The 21,122-nt window shown below is 44.1% G+C and overlaps 1 protein-coding gene across 3 annotated transcripts in view; it reads left to right on the top strand.

The window, feature by feature from the left end:
- Positions 1-21,122, top strand: part of LOC119896031 (Down syndrome cell adhesion molecule-like protein 1 homolog) — a 51,708-nt gene that overhangs the window by 27,200 nt on the left and 3,386 nt on the right. The window contains exons 4-32 of one of the 3 annotated variants that reach the window (XM_038709503.1): positions 1,323-1,469; positions 1,553-1,831; positions 3,252-3,527; positions 3,909-4,205; positions 4,753-5,025; positions 5,824-6,108; positions 6,280-6,399; positions 6,512-6,688; positions 7,259-7,458; positions 8,093-8,189; positions 8,350-8,478; positions 8,561-8,728; positions 8,852-8,922; positions 9,106-9,346; positions 10,396-10,542; positions 11,271-11,426; positions 13,131-13,270; positions 15,702-15,855; positions 16,475-16,592; positions 16,722-16,885; positions 16,991-17,089; positions 17,434-17,622; positions 18,247-18,534; positions 18,632-18,787; positions 18,915-18,945; positions 19,099-19,217; positions 19,337-19,489; positions 19,750-19,950; positions 20,402-20,713. In XM_038709503.1, coding sequence (XP_038565431.1) covers positions 1,323-1,469; positions 1,553-1,831; positions 3,252-3,527; positions 3,909-4,205; positions 4,753-5,025; positions 5,824-6,108; positions 6,280-6,399; positions 6,512-6,688; positions 7,259-7,458; positions 8,093-8,189; positions 8,350-8,478; positions 8,561-8,728; positions 8,852-8,922; positions 9,106-9,346; positions 10,396-10,542; positions 11,271-11,426; positions 13,131-13,270; positions 15,702-15,855; positions 16,475-16,592; positions 16,722-16,885; positions 16,991-17,089; positions 17,434-17,622; positions 18,247-18,534; positions 18,632-18,787; positions 18,915-18,945; positions 19,099-19,217; positions 19,337-19,489; positions 19,750-19,950; positions 20,402-20,713 — 5,187 coding nt within the window. Of the gene's footprint in view, positions 1-1,322; positions 1,470-1,552; positions 1,832-3,251; positions 3,528-3,908; positions 4,206-4,752; positions 5,026-5,823; positions 6,109-6,279; positions 6,400-6,511; positions 6,689-7,258; positions 7,459-8,092; positions 8,190-8,349; positions 8,479-8,560; positions 8,729-8,851; positions 8,923-9,105; positions 9,347-10,395; positions 10,582-11,270; positions 11,427-13,130; positions 13,271-15,701; positions 15,856-16,474; positions 16,593-16,721; positions 16,886-16,990; positions 17,090-17,433; positions 17,623-18,246; positions 18,535-18,631; positions 18,788-18,914; positions 18,946-19,098; positions 19,218-19,336; positions 19,490-19,749; positions 19,951-20,401; positions 20,714-21,122 lie in introns of those variants that run through there. The other 2 variants (XM_038709502.1, XM_038709504.1) reach the window with 2 other exon arrangements.

The following is a 21,122-nucleotide window of genomic DNA, read 5'->3' as shown; positions in this document are numbered from 1 at the left end:
ATCCTGTAAGGCTTCATTCTAGGGGGCAAACAAAGGCTGCTGTGAAATTGCAGCCTGTGCCTCCTCTCGGGTCATACAGTATATTCCTTGCAAACACATGAACAGTCCATAACTGCTACCTTCAGTATTGCTGCTCAACCCTCCGCTCAAGACCTCGACAAACACAGTGCTTGTAGAAAAATATTAAAAAGTGTTAAATTTTGATGCTGATAAACACACAGGTGCACCTAAATGCAGCTTATCCAGCTGTTGGCTTGTAGCTTGGATGCTAAAAGACACAGGTGGTAGCTATAATATATATTTTTACAAACCTAAACTAACCTTATTGTATAGCAGCAACCATTTTGAAATATGTCCCACTTACAGTAAGCTGTGAGACAATTGCTGTTGCATTTGTTTAAAGGTCCAATGAAATGGCTTCATTGATGGAATGTATTCCCTCTTGAAAAAGGATGTTGGGGCAGGACATAACACAGTGAGGCATCAACCTTGTCTTTAAGTTTAATCTGATCGAACGGGCAGAGGCCAAATTGTTGAAAAATTTGTGATGACTTTATTGGCTGAATGCTTTTAATTACACCCATTAGCACGAGGTCACAAATGAAGATACTGTGTTTACCAGTGACTAGCTAGCATTACCTCAAAGTCTGTGCTTCAGTTACAGTTAACCAATGTCTGAGTTTACCTTAAAATGCAAACTTATATTCTACTTGTACTTCAGGAGGGGCAAATGGAACAGAATGTGTGTGCATGTGTACCTGTATGCAACAAAATTAACAGTTACCCGGAGAATACCTGGACTTCTCTCAGAAGACAGTCAATAGACACAGCATGAAAACTTTGGGTTATTTTTAAGTAACCATGGAGTAGCATAAAATGTGAGGCAAAACAAATTCTATGAAAGAGAACAGGCAGCTCTCATCACACAGTAGCACACCTGATCTCTGGCCTTCCATTGTTGTTGCCACACTTGAAAGGAAGAACATTTAGATAGTTTGGTGATGATAGTGTGGTGCACGAGAGTTTTACGTAGAGGGACAATAAATCTGTCTCTGCACTGTCTATGGGTGGTGTGAGTGACCGCTGTGTGTCCTCCAGGCCTTGAAAGAGGGCCAGGTTTTGGGAAGCAACATTATCAGGCAGGTTGTGCCAACTGTTCAGGCAGCTGTTTGTTCTTAGCACAATACGGTTTTGCAGTGAGCACAATGGATTTGGACCAGAACGATCATCTTAGTGCAGTTAATAACTGGGTGTTTCTGTCTGTCAGCAGTTTTCTTTTGTGGAAATTAATGTTAAGTCTTTACTGAATTTGTCTTCCCTAGGTAACAGGTTCTTGCTGACCTCCTTCGGGGCTCTTTACATCTCTGATGTTCAGAAGGAGGATGCCCTCTCCACATACCGGTGCATCACCAAACATAAGTACAGCGGCGAGACGCGCCAAAGCAATGGAGCCAGGCTCTCTGTAATGGGTGAGCAGCTTGGTGTTTGCTCAAGTTAGCCTGATCTTACTCTTTGTCTTGACCAAAATAATAACCCTATCTCTGTCCTCCAGACCCAAATGAGTCCTCACCCACCATCCTGGACAGTTTCCAAGCAGGGGAGGTGTATGCAGGCCAGAGTATTGAGCTCCCCTGCACAGCGGGAGGTTACCCCAGCCCCACTGTGCGCTGGCTGAAAGATGGTCGCCCGCTACCCTCGGACGCCCGCTGGACACGGCGTTTGACAGGGCTGACTATCAGTGACCTGAGGCAGGAGGACAGTGGCAGCTACGCATGCGAGGTCACCAACAGTTTTGGCTCAAAGGAGGTGTCTGGACAGCTTCACGTTATAGGTGTGTGAGCACAACTCACACATTCACAAGCAACCTGACAGACTCCCACACCATCGTCTCAGTGAATCAGCATGGCAGACGGACACATTCACAAACTCCTCTCCTTTTGGTTTGAGGCACACATATAAGTCGCACCGAGAGTGTGTCTGTAACAAACATGTGTGTGAGCTGGATGATGCCCCGTCATATCAGGTCTCAAAAAGGGAGACAGGGCAATAATTCACTGAGACTGAATCCGTAACACAGCTGCCAGCACTGTTAACCATCAGAGAGAAGGAGGGTGAGGAAGACGGAGTTAAATACGAGGGGTCACGGAGGGGACGATCAGACACCCAGACAGTGCTGGAATGACATTATCTACAATGTAATAACAAGATAATAAGAGAGGCTGAGATAAATGGACATTGTGTAAAGTATACAATGAAACAAAGAGCGGGAGAAGGCGAGACAGAGGGAGAGAATAGAGAGGCGGTAGGCTTTGCCAGTGGGCACATCATGGCAGCACACTCTGTGACTCTGACAGGGTTAGGGGGGGTTGGGAGGCACAGAGATGCCCCGCAGCACACACCACCAGCTGCCTTATTGCTCACTGACATTTTCACACACACACACACACACAAACATGCACGCACACACGCATACGCACACACACACGCACACACTCTCTAACACAAAAACAGACAGACACACTTACACACACAAGTGGACAGAGATGTGAAGAGATATCTCCAGCTGCTTTTTTAATGAGTGCGTCGAACTGATTGAGTCACCACCACTGATTGTGCGCTCTCCCTTTCTGCCCGTCTCTATGAATGTAAAAGCCTGCTGTATATATGAATCCATGTGTCACATCTTGAATCCATTTGGTCAGTTTTAGGAGATGCAAAAATTGGTATCACTTGGCAATAAGACGTACTTAAAAAGTATGTTATTATAAGTTTTATTTCTAAACTAAATAATTGTTTCTAATTGATTTATAAACAACAAACAATTTGTTTATAAATCAATTAATACATCATTAATGTTGTGCATGATAGTGATAGCCCAAAGTAGTATATAATTAAAATTTTAAATCTGGCTACACAAAATATATTTTTTCTGATGAGTGAATACCTGAGTTATTAACCACCAATAAATTACAAATAACAACTAATTTTTTATAAATATAATTTACTGTGCAGTGGTACCGGAAAATTCTATAATCTTTGCATTTATGAAAAAATACACGCTGTACTATGCTGTACTAACAGCAACATATATTACTAATAATAATTGTACTTGTTTTACAAATCAAGATACACATTTCTTTATGGTGTAACATAAAAAACAGAAAATGCATAAACCAAAAGAAAGACAATATATATTTTGGAGTTTTGTTATGCATCTGTGATCTAACAAACAACATGCGTCCTTCTCTCAGACCCACTACGAGTGACTTTGTCCCCAAAGAATTTGAAAACTGGCATCAGCAGCACACTCTTCTTTACCTGCACGGTGGAGGGCTCTCCAGAATACACCATCACCTGGTACAGTAACACCGAGCCCATCGTCCCCGACCAGCACATCTCCATCCAGGGACAACACAATGACACCCTGCAGATCACCGCAGCACAGAAGTTCCACTCTGGGGCTTACCAGTGCTTCGCCTCCCGAAAGGGCCACACTGCTCAGGACTTTTCCATTATTCTGCTAGAGGGTACGTGGACAGAGACAGCCAGGGAGCTAAACAAGTGCAGATTCTGTATAAATATGGATGCAGCAAGAATCATTACAGCACTGCAACAACAAGATGACAGGAAACCAGAGTCGTTAAATGTAAAGCTTCTACTTTTACTGCTGACTTTTATTCTTTATCTGGATTCTGGTACTTAAATTGTTTGCCATTGCAAATGTCACTGATAGGACACTACAGAGCTGTTTGTCATTAAACAAATTCAGAAAATCATTTGACTTCAAAAATGCAGCAGAGTTGGTGACATGAACAGGTCTAAATACAACTTGTTGAACATGCTGCTTTTCTGTCAGAATTTCTCACCACTCCGTCTTTATGTCCTTCTCTCTCTCTGTCTCCTCTCAGATGGTACTCCTCGTATTGTGTCTTCCTTCAGCGAGCGGGTGGTGAACCCCGGCGAGCCTTTCTCCCTCATGTGTGCAGCCAAAGGAGCCCCACCCCCCTCCATCACCTGGACGCTGGACGACGAGCCCGTGGTGCGAGACTCCACCTACAAGACAAGCCAGTACACCCTGTCAGACGGCCTGACCGTGTCACACGTCAACGTCAGCAGCCCGCTCATTCGAGATGGGGGAGTGTATCGTTGCGTCGCACGCAACTCGGCTGGTAGCGCCGAGTACCAAGCGCGCATAAACGTAAGAGGTGCCTGTCTGCTTTTCAATATAAATGCACTCTACACCTGACTATACAACACACAAGGGCTAGGGAGAGGCATAGAGCACTTTGCATTTCACATACAGTTACATCTATCTATTTATCTATCTATCTAGCACAACAAAGGCAGCAAACAGCAACTAGAGAAGCAGTGATCTTGAGAAAAAAAAGGTTTAGTTTTCAGGCTGGCCAGCAAACTGTGTTACAGATAATTGAGGTTGTAATGCCTTAATTTTATCTATAATCTGAAGGTAATTAAGTACACACACTCAGAATATCTGATGAGGCAAAAATCAACAAATATCCTCAATCAAATTTTAGTAAAGGGAGCATAACTAACCTCCCTGTCCACCTGTCAACTTGCCCCAATCACTCTATCCCTCAACCTTTATCTCCTCACCTCCTGTCTCCGTGGCTGCTCCCTGTACTCTGCCATGACCTCCGTCACCTCATCTGCCCCTCTCTCTCCGACCTCTGTGTCTCTCTCTCTCTGTCTCCTCCCTCCATCCCCTCTCTCTCTTCCCCGTGTCTCCAGGTCCGCCCCGAATCAGACCCATGCGGGACATCACAGCAGTGGCGGGCAGGAACACCTACATAACGTGCCGTGTGATTGGCTACCCATATTACTCCATCAAGTGGCTGAAGGACGGCATGCAGCTGCCTGATAATCATCGTCAAGTGGTGTTTGAGAACGGCACCCTGAGGTTGACGGACGTGCAGAAGGGCGCCGACGAGGGCACCTACTTGTGTAGCGTTCTGATCCAACCCCAGGTGTCAATCAACCAAACCGTTCATGTCACTGTCAAAGGTTAGCATAAAGAGAAGAATGGATTCAAAATGATATAACTGCACTGGGCAGTGTTTTTCAAAATATACATCCATCTTATGAATCTAAATCATGAAGTGAGGCAATAGAGAGTGACCCATCTACCTGACTGGGATGTTCTGTTGTTTCACCCTATTTTGCCTGGAGGTATTCCTGTTTGTTGTGGGCATTTCTTTGTGCACATCACTGCATCCAAAATACACAATGTCTATTAGAAAAGTACGGAGAAAGCAACTTGTCCAAGTAAAGTTATATTAGTTCTGTGTGCAGACGCCAGCAAAGGAGATTTCCGGATATCAGAGTACCTAGTCACTACAAACTGGAGACACCAATGTTGTGCAGTGCAGCTTTACATTAATGGCAGAGGTAGCTGGTGTTTGAGGATAGATTTATGTTTCAGTGTGGGGTAAGGATGGTAGCAGGGCAGCTGCAGAGGTGTTTAAGGGTGTGTGCATGTGCCTGCGTGTGAGTGTGTCTCTGATTTAATTAGATGAATAGTAATGAAGCCTAGATTAAATCCCCCAGATGTCTCAGCTGTAGTACCCCCACCCCACCTCCATTACTATGGCAACGGAATGACTTCCTCCTGCCAATTGGACTCTAACCAGAGCAGCTATTATGGGCTGCAGGAGATGGGGGCTGAAGGAGGGGAAGAGAGGGGCCCACTAGCCAATGACCTTCTCTCTCTCAGCATTGCTCCAGATGGCCACGCTGCCACTCTGCCACGTCTATCGCTGCTTTTATTCCACTGACTCTCTGCACTCTTCCTCTCTCCCCCAGTGCCACCCCTCATCCAGCCCTTTGATATCCCCTCTACCTCAGTGGGGAAGCTCATGTACATTGCCTGTGTGGTGTCATCTGGGGACATGCCCATACGCATCACCTGGCACAAAGACGGCCAGCTCATCGTGCCAGGCTCTGCCTCTGGCGTCGCAATAGAGACCAAAGAGTTCATGAGCTCCCTGCAAATCTCCAAGGTGACACTGAAGCACAACGGAAACTACACCTGCATTGCCAGCAACGCCGCCGCCACCGTCAGCTGGGAAAGACAGTTGATTGTTACTGGTGAGGGATTGAGCAAAGGGAGAATGGCATGATGATGAATTAGGTCAGATCGGATGTGATACCTTCTGTGTGGTGGGAGCGTAGATTTGTCCATGTTATTTTAGGAACACTAAGAGTAAGACTTTCCTTTAGTTCTCCCATTTAGGTTAATCACATCTTTTTGTTTCTCAGTGCCGCCACGTTTTGTGGTGCAGCCCAACAATCAGGATTGTATCTACGGCAAAGCTGGAGTTCTCAACTGCTCTGTGGAGGGTTACCCACCTCCAAAAGTCATGTGGAAACACGCCAAAGGTAAAATCAGCAAATCACCTTGACAACATCTACAACATTGCAATAACGAGATGACATGAGGAAGGAGAAATCAAAGCAGTAACATGCATTTACATTGTGTTGTGTGGTGTAGGTGTAGGAAACCCTCAGCAGTACCACCCGGTCCCTCTAACTGGCCGTATCCAGATCATGTCAAATGGCTCTCTGCTCATCCGACACGTGCTTGAGGATGACCGAGGATACTACCTCTGTCAGGCCTCCAACGGAGTGGGCTCAGACATCAGTAAGAGCATGATCCTCACTGTCAAGAGTAAGTGTCAATCATACCCTCTTTGGCTTGAACACACTTTCATAACCACATGACATGGATTGCACATCTACTGTATACAGAGACAAGCCTTAGCTTTTATGAAAGGCATCAGCTCTAAGATGCACTTTTACCCCCAGGCTAGTGCGGCCAGTACTGAACCTATCAAAACCTTGTCTCTGTCCTGCACATCCTTAACTGGGAGTATCTTTGCTATTGATTGATGTGTCCCGGCTGCCGGCCTATGTACTTCTGAATGTTTGGTGGGGAAAAGGGCTGATGAATTAGTGATGAAAACAAAACCACAGGAATCCCTTCAATCAATAATCTATGTCTGAGGAAAGGAGGTGGAAAAGAATCAGGAGTAGAACAAGGCAGAAAGGGAGGAGGTAGCATAAGAGGGCCAGCGGGGCTTGAAGCGTGAAATGAAAATGGAGAACAAAGTGCAGAGATAGAGATGTCTATACATCTGTAATATATCCTCAGATTCCAATACTATATCCCTTTTCCCTCGTCTCATTACTCCAGATAATACTATTCGTCACACTGACATGTATCTTTGATTCTGCTCAGTTCCTGCCATGATCACCAGCCACCCTAACACCACCATGGCGAGGAAGGGTCAGACCAAGGAGCTGAACTGCACAGCACGGGGCGAGCAGCCCATCATCATCCGCTGGGAGAGAGGAGACACCGTCATTGACGCTGAGAGAAATCCCCGCTACTCCATCACCATCAACAAGAAGGGGGACGAAGTCATCTCTACACTTAAGGTCAGATACAGAATAAAACACCCAACATAATGCCCTCACACCAATGCTGAGGATTGTTTGATGCTGTGAAGAAAACACAGAGCAAAGAATAATGGGAATTAGTTATTTGGCAGCAAGTCATTTAGGCATAACACAGATCAAGTTACTACTACATAATGTCTCTCAGCTCTTAAGCAATAGTTTGACCTTTTGGGAAATACACTCCTTCACATTACTGTAGAGAGCTGGGGAAGCTCAATACTGCTCTCCTTTTTCTCTGCTAAGTAGCCAGGTTAGTTGTTCCTCCCTGTTTCCAGACAATGTTAAGCTAAGCCGACTGGCTGCTGGTTGTAGCTTCATAGTTAGTGGACATGAGAGCGGCATCAATCTTCATATCTAACTCTCAGCAGGAAAGTGTATTTTCCAGAATGTTGAATTATTGCTTGAAGTGCCTACGTTATGACATTTAGTTTACACATATTTTATTAAAAAGTGGTGTCTGGCATCAAACAATATAGATTTAAAGCTCATTATTAGCTTAATTGAATTATTGCGGAATGTTTTTATGATGCGTGTTACTGCTGATGTCTGTTGTTATTTTCTGCACATTTTGTGACACATTGTAACCTTTTTCTGTTTGTGCTGATGCTTACAGCTGAACCCAGCTGAGCGAGGAGATTCTGTTTTCTTCTCCTGCCATGCCATCAACTCCTATGGAGAGGGTCGAGGTCTCATCCAACTCACTGTGCAAGGTATCTCTACCACATACTGTGCATGTCTCACAAACTTCTTTAAATTTACTGAAACATTAGGCCTCATAACACAGCACATGCAGATATGTACAAAAAATTGCTAGTGAACAGGTCTCACCTCCTCTCTCTCTTTCTCTCTCTCTCTCTCTCTCACACACAGAACCACCAGATCCTCCTGAACTTGAAGTTAGGGAGGTGAAGGACAGGAGCATGAACTTGCGCTGGATCCAAAGATTTGATGGAAACAGCATCATCACCAGCTATGACATCGAGTACAAGAACAAGTCAGGTAGGAGTCCATTTAAATATGCCCATGTCAGGTTTTTTAAGAAACCTGCCTTCAAAATCTCAAATCTTTTTGTATTTGACAGACTCCTGGGATCACATGTACACAACCAGGAACATCTCACCCACCAACAACCAGGCCAACATTGTGGAGTTGCACCCGGCCTGTGTGTACAGCATCCGCATGTACTCCTACAACAAGATTGGCCGTAGCCTTCCCAGCAAAGAGCTCACAATCAGTACAGAGGAAGCACGTGAGTGATTGTTTTCTGCTCTAGAAATTACACTTGTCTGATGTTTCCCCTATGTCTGCCTTACTTTGTCTCTGTATGGAATGGGGCTATGAGTATTGACGGTAACACTTTATTCGACAACAGCACCTGACGGGCCGCCAATGGACGTAATCCTCCAACCGATGACATCTCAGAGCATACGGGTTACATGGAGGGTAAATTCATTACTATGCTACTACAGCATGCTTCTATGACTTCTATATTCATATGACCACATTCACCCATCTACTGTATATAATGTTTTGTATATGTTTGTTTTTGTGAGGGAACAACAACTTAATCTCATGATACAACTGTGTGCACTTAAATATTGACCACTATCACCACATTTCTTTCAGGCTCCTAAGAAGGAGCTGCAGAACGGAGTAATCCGAGGCTACCAGATCGGTTACAGAGAGAACGGACCAGGCAGCAATGGCCAGTACAGCATAGTGGAGATGAAAGCTACAGGGGACAGTGAAGTGTACACCTTGGACAACCTGAAGAAGTTTGCCCAGTACGGGGTTGTAGTTCAGGCCTTCAACAGAGCTGGGACGGGTCCATCCAGTACTGAGATTAATGCTACCACGTTGGAAGATGGTATTATACATTCTTGTCTATAATTTTATTTGTTTGTTTAACTGCTATTTTTAGGTAAAATAAGGGTAATCCTTGGTTAAGTATTAAGGGTAGGCACAATAAGCTTAGGCCTCAGTGTACACCTTTTTTTGGGTCAGAGTTTGATTTTGTTTGTTTTTGATGGCAGATACACAAATTAATGTCTACGTAATTTACGTAATGTAACGTACACTCACAATCAAAAAAGTGGTAGAAATAGATTTGCTGCACATCCCCCATTCTTCTTTCGACTTTAATTAGCACCCTCATTAGGCTGGTAGAGAGCAAGAGAGGAACAAGGAACAAGGAACCCCATCACTCTCTAAATGTCTGCCTCCTTTTTCTCTTCCTCTCTTGCTTTATCGTCTTCTTCTTCCCATTGGTTCCCTTCTCTTCTTCCTTATCCGTCCACTGCTTATTTCACATCTTTTTATTTCTTGTATTTTTATGACGCTGCTGATCCTTTATTTTAGACAGAAATATATGGGCCCTCCCCGTATGTGTAGACAGCAATGATAGACACCCTAATCACAGAAACAGTGATGAAGGTAGTAGTGATGGTAATTTTTCAGATAGGTAGTCTGAAGCTGCTCCTTCAACTGCAATTACCTTAAAGATGAACATTGTCTTCTTTCAGATTTTATCCTCCACATCTCAGCTCACCCTGCCCTCCTCATCTGCATTTTAACCCCTTAAGGTGTAGCTGTTTTACTATTCATGTTGCTCTCTCTCAGCGCTCTTCCTCCCCTCTACCGACACACCTCCTCCTTTTCTTTTCTCTGTGCTCTAAAAGCTAGCACTGAACAAGGAACTATTGAGAGCTAATTTGAACTTATTTGACTGATTTGTTTCAGCAGAGATTTCCTGTGGGTTTTTGGTGTTGAGTAGTCATTAATTATCTGTGCTTCAGCTGCCATGCTAAATCAGTCTGGTCTTCTTAGCGACAGCAATAACCAAGGTTTTTTGTAGAAATTACTCTCATATACTCATATATCTGAATCAACTAACATTCGCCTCCTTGCTCTCTCCAGTGCCCAGTGAGCCTCCGCAGAATGTGCGAGCCATCTCTGTGACGTCGGACGAGGCGGTGATCACATGGGCAGAGCCTCCACGGCTGACACTGCACGGTGTGCTGAAAGGCTACCGAGTTGTGTTTTGGTCCCTCTTCCCTGACGGAGGTGGGTGCTGTGGGGGCCAGGCCCAGTGGCCAATGCAGAGTAATTATCACCTATCTCATTCTAAACTTCAACAACTATCACCCACCCACCCACTCACCCACCTCTCTGTCAGTGTTGTTAGTCAGAATGTGTTAATGTGTGTCCGCACCTTTCTCATAAAGCACTTCCTGTTCCTGTATATTCTTTGAATTTGTCCGTGTTTGCCCTTGTTTCTTTGTGTCTTAGATTTTTAACACCACCAATATTGATAGATGAGATTACAGTACAGTGGGAGTAGAGTGTGTTTGTGCTCCTGTGTTTGTTCAATCCTGTTTCCTAAAATATTCAGTTTATATTCAACTAATTTGCATCTGCAAATATGTTTTGTGGGAAATGACGTCCAGACAATGGCAACAAAAGCACAATTAACATTTTATTGGGTACGTTTAGGCTGCCACGTTTTCTAAAGCACTCTGTTAAGGTTAGGGAAAGACTGTGAAGCAAGACAGGACTTCTTTCAATATGATGGTCTCTGCTTTAACGTTTTGTGCTTTGTATAGGCAGCCATTCACTCTAACGTCCTCCTTACGACTGCTGCCTTGTCCAGGCACATTTCTTCCAAAACATATTTAGCAAAGCAAATTAATAGTATATAAATGTATTTGGTAGAAGACAGAGTTGGTCTGTGTTGCTTGTCCACCAGATAACCAACAGTACTCTCTAAAACAGCATTTCCCTCGTGTTCTCAGAATGGGGAGAGATGCAGAATATCACCACCACACGTGAACAGGTGGAGCTGCGAGGGCTGGAGAAGTTCACTAACTACAGTGTTCAGGTGCTGGCCTACACCCAAGCTGGAGACGGGGTGCGCAGCAACGTCCTGTATATCCAAACCCGCGAGGACCGTGAGTATAAACACGAACAGACACTCAAAAAAAAAAAAAAAGTTAATACATTTTAGGAAAATTCAAATAAAGGAAAGCATGAACTACACTTGCACAATGTACAGGGTCAGGGTAAAGGGATAGGAGAGGGATATATTAAAAAGAGTGTTCGGCTTTATCTCAAACCATGACAAAAGCTCATTTATGCTGGGAAGCTCCATTAGCACTGCTAATGAGAATTAAGAGGCTTTGGGTCCACGGTTCAGAGCTGAGGGAGGGCTGACGGGAGACACTGGGTGGAGAGGAGGCGTGCTCTCTCAGAGAGTATAGCATCCAGGAGTCAGCCATCAGCCTGCATCTTCTCCACCAGCCCACTTGCCACAGGCATAGAGATTAACTCCATTTGGATTAGAGAGACTTAATTTTGTGCTTACACCATTGGAGGCGGGATTACAGCCAGATCCATGTCTCTTTATAGAGGAGGGTGAAGAGGAGGGGCCTGGGGGTTAAAGATGGAAAGATACAAGGTGATCACACAGCCTATTCTTGGCCAATGAAGCAAATAAGGCACCCAGAAAAGACATGTCATAACCAAGATTTTTTTCTCAGCCAATTTACTGCTAGACTTCATTCTTTGTGTTTTTGGAGTGTATTATGCACAATATATCCTCCTCTGATTGGTGCAGTAGTGCATGATATATTCATGTAGGTGGGGATGTTCACTCAGTCAGCACCATTGTCCCTCTCTTCCTCATCATCACACGAGCTGTACTGTCTGTTCAGCAGACTCTGTGTCTGTCTGTCTCCAGTCCTGGGCAGATTTTGGGCACCAGATGGGACTTAACGCTCCCCCCTCCCACTGCCACTCCTACTTTGACATGAAGGTCCAGTTATGATAATGATGACTGCCTCAACTGCCCCTCCCTAACACCACCATCACTCCCCCAAGCAGTGCACGTTTCATTCTTGCCATTCTTTCATCCCCGTCTCCCCCTTTTTCAAAACCTCTTTTTTGAGTGAGGTTTTCATCCTGTTTATGTAATGCGCAGGATGAAGGAGTCTGAGGGTATGGGCTGGTTGAATGACTGAATCGGAGGGGGCTCACATTACAAAAACAAAAAAGAAGAATTGGGGGTTGGATTTAGAGAGCTGGGTCTTACACTGCGGTAGCCCCTTTTTGTAGACCCCAGATGAGGCCCACTGTCAAGTGCAAGTTAAATTTATGGTGGGGATTGAATAGGCTTGACAGTGTGAACCCCATACTGTAAAGCCAATGTGACAAAAGCATTATTCTTTGCCTTTCTCAGTGTCCAGTGTCCTGGTGTGTTTTTTGTAAAGTGCGCATCCATTTTAAACCCTTCTTACGCCTTTAGATGGTAATGACAGCATTAAGTGGTGTCCTGTGTGAAGCTGAAGTGGCTTGCAGAGGATCAGACACTAGTGTCTAATCTGTTTGTGGGTTTGAGGGTTAGGAGAATGCTGGGTGTCACAGAGTCAGAACTGCTGACCAATGTCTGACTGAACATATGTCACCACTGTCCACCCAAAGGGAGTTCTTTCAAGTCCTCCCAGAGCAGCTTAGTGAAGGATAAAACTAGCAATCTGCAAACAAGCCTGCTCACTTTAATAGGCATCCAAAACCCAGCATGCGCATGCACAAACACTAAAATACACATGGAAGCACACACGTGCCCACTTGCTGATGTTCTTATGTTTTTCCTATAGTTCCTGGTCCACCGGCTGGCATCAAGGCAGTTCCCTCCTCTCCAAGTAGTGTGGTTGTGTCCTGGTTGCCTCCTCATAAACCAAATGGTGTTATCCGCAAGTACACCATCTACTGCTCCAGTCCAGGGTCTGGGCAGCCGGTAAGTGAACCTCTGTGGGTGTGACTCATAAGCGGCCAGTAGGAAACGTTCCAGGTGATTGAGAAGCAAGGAATTTGTGAACTTAATGAAAATGAAATAATTAATTAGTAACCAGTATTATTAATTGAACCTGTATGTGTGTGTGTGTGTGCGTGTGTGTTTCTTTGCACGTCTCTCTTTCACTGCATTTGCACCATCGCTTTATTTCCTGCCCTCCCAGATGAACAGATGAGGTTGTCTTGGCAACATGATGAGACGTAGATATGCAAATGAAGCTGAACAAGCTCACACATGCACACTGCCGCATAGGAAACACACACACAAACACACACACACACACACACACACAGACATAACATTTCAACATTTTCTATTTATACATGTGGGGCATTTTGGTTGTGGTTAGATTATGTGCACACAAACACCAGCACACATTGAAGTCTGATATCGGGCTAGAATCTCACTTTTTTATTATTCACAAATTCTCCTCCCTCTCTGTGCATGAGCGCCATGTAAATGAGCACGGACAGGGAGGAGAGAGGGAGGAAGGAAGGGAGGGGGAAAGGAGGTTGAGTGGGAGAAAGAGGAACACCATTAGAGGGAGGGAGAGACCGAGGGGGAAATGAGAGAAAAAAGAGAGAGATGAGGGGAGAGGGGGAAGAGTGAGAGACAGGCTGGGAAGAAGGGAGGAGCAGAAGAGGGTATCAGTCACATCAAGATGAGAGTGCTTTTGTCCGTCTTTTCATTATCTCCCTGTATCACTCCCTGGATCACCACAACACCACCGCTATGCTGGAGGAATTTTCGAACGCACCCCCTACACACAGACACACAGACACACACACACAGACACACACACACACATCTCCCCCCCTCTGTCCCTCCATCCTCTCCTCTTCAATGAGCTAGACAGAGAGGGATGGAGGAAAAGAGGGAAAAGAAAATGGTGAAGGAACTGAAAATGAGCAGATTAAAGAGATAGAACAGAAGATCGACTTGACAAGAAAACAGTGTTTCTGTGCGCGCGTTGGCGTGTGTGTGTGTGTGTGTGTGCCGACAGGTGTATGTGTGACTATCCTCTCAAAGATGTGTTAGTGGGAAAAATATCCACAGGAACACCTTGTTTAATCCAACATTGAGGCCTAAAATGTGATTTTTCTTAAAATAGATCTATACAAATTTCTTATTTCATGTATTTCTTACAGTGTTTTTCAAATGTTTAATCGCTTAATATTTAACTGTAACCACTCTGAAACACGATTTTCAAAACATTAAATGCAATTGCCCCATTCGTTCAACATCATCAAAGGTAAATAAATTGATCAACAAGCGAATCACTGCCAAAAGATGACATTTCCCTGTATCATTGTTTCAGTCAAGACAGAAATTCACAGTGCAACCTACAAGAACATAGAGGTGGAGTCCATGGAGAGGTCATTCACAGCAGAGAAAAGCCTCCAATATCTACATGTCCCTGCTCCAAGAAATAGAGCAAATACAAACGAGAGAAACACTGAGTGTATATAAAAAAGTAGAAAAACACATGATCGCTTAAATTCAAATGAAGCAATAAGACAAAGAATATGAATACATATCAGTTACCCATACAATGTTTAAGGTCTGTAAAACACAGCAATATTTATTCTAAAAAGACTTTAATGTGTAAAAAAATAAATGTACAATATCACTGCTCACAAGGCAAAAATTACAAAATCAAAAAGCATTTTGGAACATACGGTATATATAAATAGAAAACGAGTCTACATGAAAATACAATAATGGATCCCTGTCAGTATAACATACAGGAATCTTTTCTTTCTATTTCTATGTTCATGTTAATTGCCCTGTTAAACACCTGTCCTACACACTCGTAACTCTGATCATTGCTGGCTTTTATCCTGAAATGGGCAAGCTGTGCTGATATGGTGATCTATGGAATTTAAAATAAATTAAGTTAGGAGTTAAGAGTGTCGTGTGTGTGTGTGTGGCTTTCACCTTCTTTCACTGACGTCTACCTCTAAGCAAATGCCTCACTAGAATAGATTTGTGTTTTCTTTCAGTTCTTATTCACAGAAGACGTTTTGACATATCAAAGTAGGAAAAGCAAATAAAGTAAATAACTGAAATGATGATGGCTGAATTCCATTTAGCTTCTTCAGTTTCAGGCTCCTGGTATTGTGCATGCTTGCTTACTGTCACACACTGTCACACTATTTGCTACTATGACAAGTTAAAATATCTGCTGAGAAAAACACTCTTTCTTTCCAAGACTTGTTTGTCTTTGCTGTTTTTCTGTACACATTTAAATATGTACAACCTGTAACACTTCTTTAGACTGGTAGAGTTTCTAGTACAAGAGCTGCCTCCAAGCCTGTCGTATCACTGTGCCATCAAAGTTTGCTAACATGACATTGTGTTCCCTCTGTCCCAGGCACCCAGTGAGTACGAGGCCAACCCAGAGATGCTCTTCTACCGTATCACGCACCTTTCCCGTGGAAAACAATACCACATCTGGGCTGCAGCTGTGACAACTGCGGGCCGAGGCAACATGAGCTCAAAGGTCATAGTGGAGCCTGCTGGGAAAGGTAGGTCCTCCAGGCGAGCCTGTAGTGGAGGAGAAGAGTAAAGAGAGTCCTTTAAAGGTTATGAGGGAGACCGCTCTGAAGATGTTTATGAAACGACAACATGATCTCCTTTACACAGATCACTTTCATCACTCTCTCTCCTTTCTCTCTCTGTTTGCTCTCTCTGTTATTGATTGACAGCCGTAGTATTGATTGAGTAGCGGCTGTGTTGCAAGATATGCTGTTGTTAATTATGTGGTGATGAACAGGGCCTTTCCAGTAAAATGACCCTTGGGGAGAGAGGTAGCGGGCAAGAATCAATAGAGGGGAGGATCTATGGAGAAAACATAGACTGAAACTAAGAGGTTAGAGGAGGAGCTACACTTAAACACTACGCTACAGCTTTTTATTCCCTCAGCTGTGAGTAAAAGCCTTTGCCCTTCGGCAAACTGGGCCACTTATTCAACAAACAGCAGAGACAGGCAGATAGATATCTGAAAGTATGAAAAAAAGGCATCTTTGTGAGAGAGATGCCGAAGCAGTTTTTGTTTCGTTTTGGTGTTATCTGTCATTAACTGTGTGATTGGAGTGTGTGTCAACGATTCAATTCAGTCACTTTATTTTGTTGTCTTGTCTGTAGTCCCGGCTAAGATCCTGTCCTTTGGGGGCACGGTGACCACACCCTGGATGAAGGAAGTGCGTCTGCCCTGCAGCTCAGTGGGAGAACCCGCCCCCACAATTAAATGGACCAAAGACAGGTTAGAGCTTCTTCTTATACCACTTATATGTCAGCGTCATGACTCACTCAGACAGATTTTGCTGCTTGTGAGAGGAAACAACATCTCTGGGTTGAGTTTAACATCTGTAACCTGTCTGTACTTTGTCAGCGAGGACTCTGCCATTCCCGTGACAGCAGACAGTCAGCGGCAGATCTTATCCAATGGCACACTGGTGCTACGTTCAGTCAAAGCAGAGGACTCTGGGTACTACACCTGTACGGCCACTAACACTCTGGGCTTTGACACCATCATAGTCAATCTGGTGGTGCAAGGTAAGAAGAAACAGAAGACGCACTTGAGTTGCAGCCGACCAGTTTACAAAGTGTTCTGATGTTTCTGCTCTGTTGTTGAGTCAGTGTCTCTGTGTGTACATCCAGTTCCTCCTGATCAGCCTCGTCTGACCGTCTCCACTACCTCCACCTCCTCCATCACTCTGGCTTGGATCCCTGGGGACAATGGGGGAAGCTCCATCAGAGGTATGCTCCTGACGAGACTTTCATGTGAACACAGTAACACCTGCCCACCTTGCATCTGTCTCATCAAAAAATATCCATGACCTTATAACTAAATTTTGTGACAGATCATTTTCAGTGTGCTTCATCCATAATGCTGCACATTACAGTGTAAACAATGTTTCTGGGTAAGAAGTAGTCAAACTAGAACTGATTGTAGCTGTGTGTTGCCCCCTGGTGTACAACAGATGTAACCACAGCAGCAGCAGCAGCAGCAAGGATCCTCAGCACTCTTTAATGCACTGGATTTACAGTTGTGGCTCCAAAGTTGTGTTTTTGACATAAAGTTGTGCTGTGTCATTCTGCAGGATTTGTGCTGCAGTATTCGGTGGACAACACAGAGGAATGGAGGGACGTGTTCATCAGCTCCAGTGAACGTTCCTTCAGGTTGGACAATCTGCGCTGTGGGACCTGGTACAAGGTCAAGTTGGCCGCCAAGAACAGTGTGGGCTCAGGGCGCATCAGTGAGATCATAGAGGCTAAGACCCATGGAAGAGGTGAGGGATGGCAAACATGTCGTAGACTAACTCTCAAACCAGTATAACATTGTATTCTCTTTAATTTATCATTTCAAATGTGTCAGGAATTAATCTAAAATTTAGGTTAGAAACTTTCTTCATTGAGCTTAAAAGATGTCACATCTGGCTTTAGTTTGCTTTTCCATCTTGCTGTGTTTTCAAGGCAATGTGAAAACTGCCTACCGCCCACGTCAGACCATAGACATTGAAAACATGTATGATTGTACCGAACCTTCTGTAAAGAAATATCTTTTATGTGGAGGTAATCTGGTCATTTAACGTTATCCTAATTAAAGTCAAACATTTTGTAAATACAGAATAACACACAATGGCTCCAGAGTGTTGCTGTGACATAAAATGAGATAAAACGTTAAACATGTAGGTGGATATATTCAGAATCATAAATACAACAAGCTGAGACACTCTTTACATCAGGGAAAACAAACCATGGATTAAAACCTAATGTGAAATATTGTTTATAATGACAGTATTCCCTGATGTTAAGTCATTAATAGATCACAAATAAATGTAGACTTACGATATTGCTTTGTTGGCATTACCATCCTCTTTCCAACCTCCTGTTGCTCTGTGTCTTCTCTTCAGAACCAGTGTTCAACAAGGATCAGCCGCTGCTCACTCACATCAACTCCACTCATGCAGGGCTTAACCTGCAGGGCTGGACCAGCGGCGGCTGCCCCATCACTGACCTGATGCTGGACTTTAGGCCCAAAGGAACCTGGGCCTGGCAGAGCCTAAAGGCCAACTCTACCACTCAGCTTTTCCTCAGTGAGCTGCGCGAGGCCACCTGGTATGAGCTCAAAATGAAGGCCTGCAACAGTGCTGGGTGTGGCAACCAGAGCTCCCAGTTTGCCACCACTGACTATGATGGCAGTAAGTGTATCCTATATGTTTTTCTGTCCGTCATCTGCACCTCTCGCGCTGAATTTTCTGTATGAAATATGTTCTTCCTTCCATCTCCTCTCCACAGGTACAATCCCTCCCATTAAATCAGCTCGTGGAGAAGGGGATGACGTGAAGAAGCTGTTCTCCATCGGCTCTCCCGTCATACTGGTTACCCTGGGCGTTGCTTTGCTCTTCATTGTCCGCAAGAAACGCAAGGAGAAGAGGCTTAAACGACTTAGAGGTGAGAGGAACAAGAGAGCTCAGAGAGAGAGAGATCATTGTGTGTAATGGATTCATGTAACATAGAGTGACAAGCTGAAACGATTATCTTCATAGCCAACTCTAATTAAGATGTTATCTTGTTATAGATGCTAAGAGCCTCGCTGAGATGCTTATCAGGTAAGAACCAGCTTTTATGGACATAGTTTTAAGTTTTTATGTCTGCTGTTTAGATGAAGTAACATTTCACGTAGGTCAACTGCATAAATATTTGTAAAACCTCATAAGAGACACCAGTCTGACTATTTGTGTGATTTCCATGTGTGTGTGCAGCAAGAACAATCGCAGTATAGACACTCCAGTTAAGGGCCCTCCTCAAGGACCAAGGCTGCACATTGATATCCCACGTGTTCAGCTGCTCATTGAGGACAAGGAAGGCATCAAACAGATAGGCATGTGGCCACACTCAACAACAACAGAATCAATCATTTTGCATGGTCATTTTCTAGCAGCTTATATTACATCATTAACGAGTTTTGAATAATTGTTCCTCATCTCTTGCCTTCAACAGGGGAGGATAAGGCAGCGGTGCCAGTGACAGACACTGAGTTCAGCCAATCAGTGAATCCGCAGAACTTCTGCACAGGCGTGTCTCTGCACCACCAAGCCCTTATCCAGAATTCAGGGCCTTTGATTGACATGTCGGATATCCGCCCCGGCACGAGTGAGTTTGTGTTTCTTTTCAAATAAAGATTTTTGCAGTCAATTTCACAGTTCAGTGACTACTACTGTGGTGACAAAATGTGAAATGAATTGAGCTGGTAAATTCATGTGAAAGCTTTGATCTGTTATTGAATTACATCCAATTCAGTCGAGACGATGATGAGAGTATAAAGACAGCCTGTAGTCGTCTTGACAATCAATACATGGATATACTGTCTTTGTATTGCCAAGCTGGTCTCTGAGCACTGTGACCTCTTTCAGACCCCGTGTCCAGGAAAAGTATAAAATCAGCCCACAGCTCCAGGAACAGATACTCCAGCCAGTGGACACTGAGCAGACCGAGCCAGAGCCAGTCGACGGCCTCTGCACGCACTCTGACCTCAGACTGGCGGACGATGGGCTCTCATGGCATCACCGCCACTGAGAGTGACAGCTACAGCGCCAGCCTCTCGCAAGACACGGGTGGGTCAATCCCAGCGAGTACCGCTGACACAATGACACTGCTACTCTTATGTACTACTAATGCTTTTATGTCATTGCCATTTTTTATGCCAAGAAGCATTTCTTTAATGAAAATAATGACAAGTCTTTACTTTTTTTCATCAAATTAAAGACCAGTCTAGAGACATATGAACAGTATGTATACCACAACATGCATCCTCAAATTGTAGAATAGAGAAAATATATTCCATCTTTACGTCTACGTCTTCACCATTTCTGTACAAGTACACAAATTAGCAAAAAAATCACCATAATTCAGAAACCTTATTTACCTCCCAACTAACAGCTTTCTCTAAAACAATATACATTTTTAGTGACACCAAAGGTGCATGGTTTTTTTTGGACACAGCACTGAAAAACTGATTCTGAAAAAGCATCAACTAAGGAAATTATTTCTTATTTGTTTTTCCAGACAAGGGTCGCAACAGCATGGTGTCGACAGAGAGCGCCTCCTCCACTTACGAGGAGCTGGCCAGGGCCTACGAGCACGCCAAGCTGGAGGAGCACCTGCAGCATGCAAAGTTCACCATTACAGAGTGTTTCATCTCTGACAGCTCATCTGACCAAATGACCACAGGTACCAATGATCCAGCTGACAGCATGACCTCCCTAAGCACGCCGTCTGAACCAGGCATCTGCCGCTTCACTGCCTCACCACCCAAACCACAGGACTATGACCGCGGTAAAAATGTAGCGGTGCCCATTCCCCACCGTGCCAACAAAAGTAAGTATGAAAAGATGAGAGCCATGCAGAGTCAACGAATGCATAAATACTTGCTATGTCGTGATTTAGAATAATTTTATAAATAAAACTTTTGTAATACATTTCACACTGTACTCATTTAGAGTACTACATATTGGTACAGTTAAGACACTCAATACAGGCCGGAGATGTTTTAGTTGTAACCCAGCGATACCCTGACACACAAGACTGAAGTAAAGTAAAGCTAGAGACTACATAACCAAAGAAGGTGTTTTTTTATTTTTATAGTAAATTAAAATGGGATTTGACAAGAGGGCACCAAAATGGCACAGCAGCAGTGCTGGAATAGAAGTAAAAGAACTTTCTCTAAATAAACAGACATACTTAGTTGGGATAAACTGGACTCTGTGGGTGTCGAGATGCATCAAAG

This window comes from Micropterus salmoides, unplaced genomic scaffold (assembly GCF_014851395.1).
Source record: "Micropterus salmoides isolate LMB-PRFRI ecotype aquatic unplaced genomic scaffold, ASM1485139v1 Ms_hic_scaffold_9, whole genome shotgun sequence".
Classification (NCBI taxonomy): domain Eukaryota; kingdom Metazoa; phylum Chordata; class Actinopteri; order Centrarchiformes; family Centrarchidae; genus Micropterus; species Micropterus salmoides.
The sequence above is the reverse complement of the archived record's forward strand: the minus strand, read 5'-3'. Positions and strand labels throughout refer to the sequence as shown.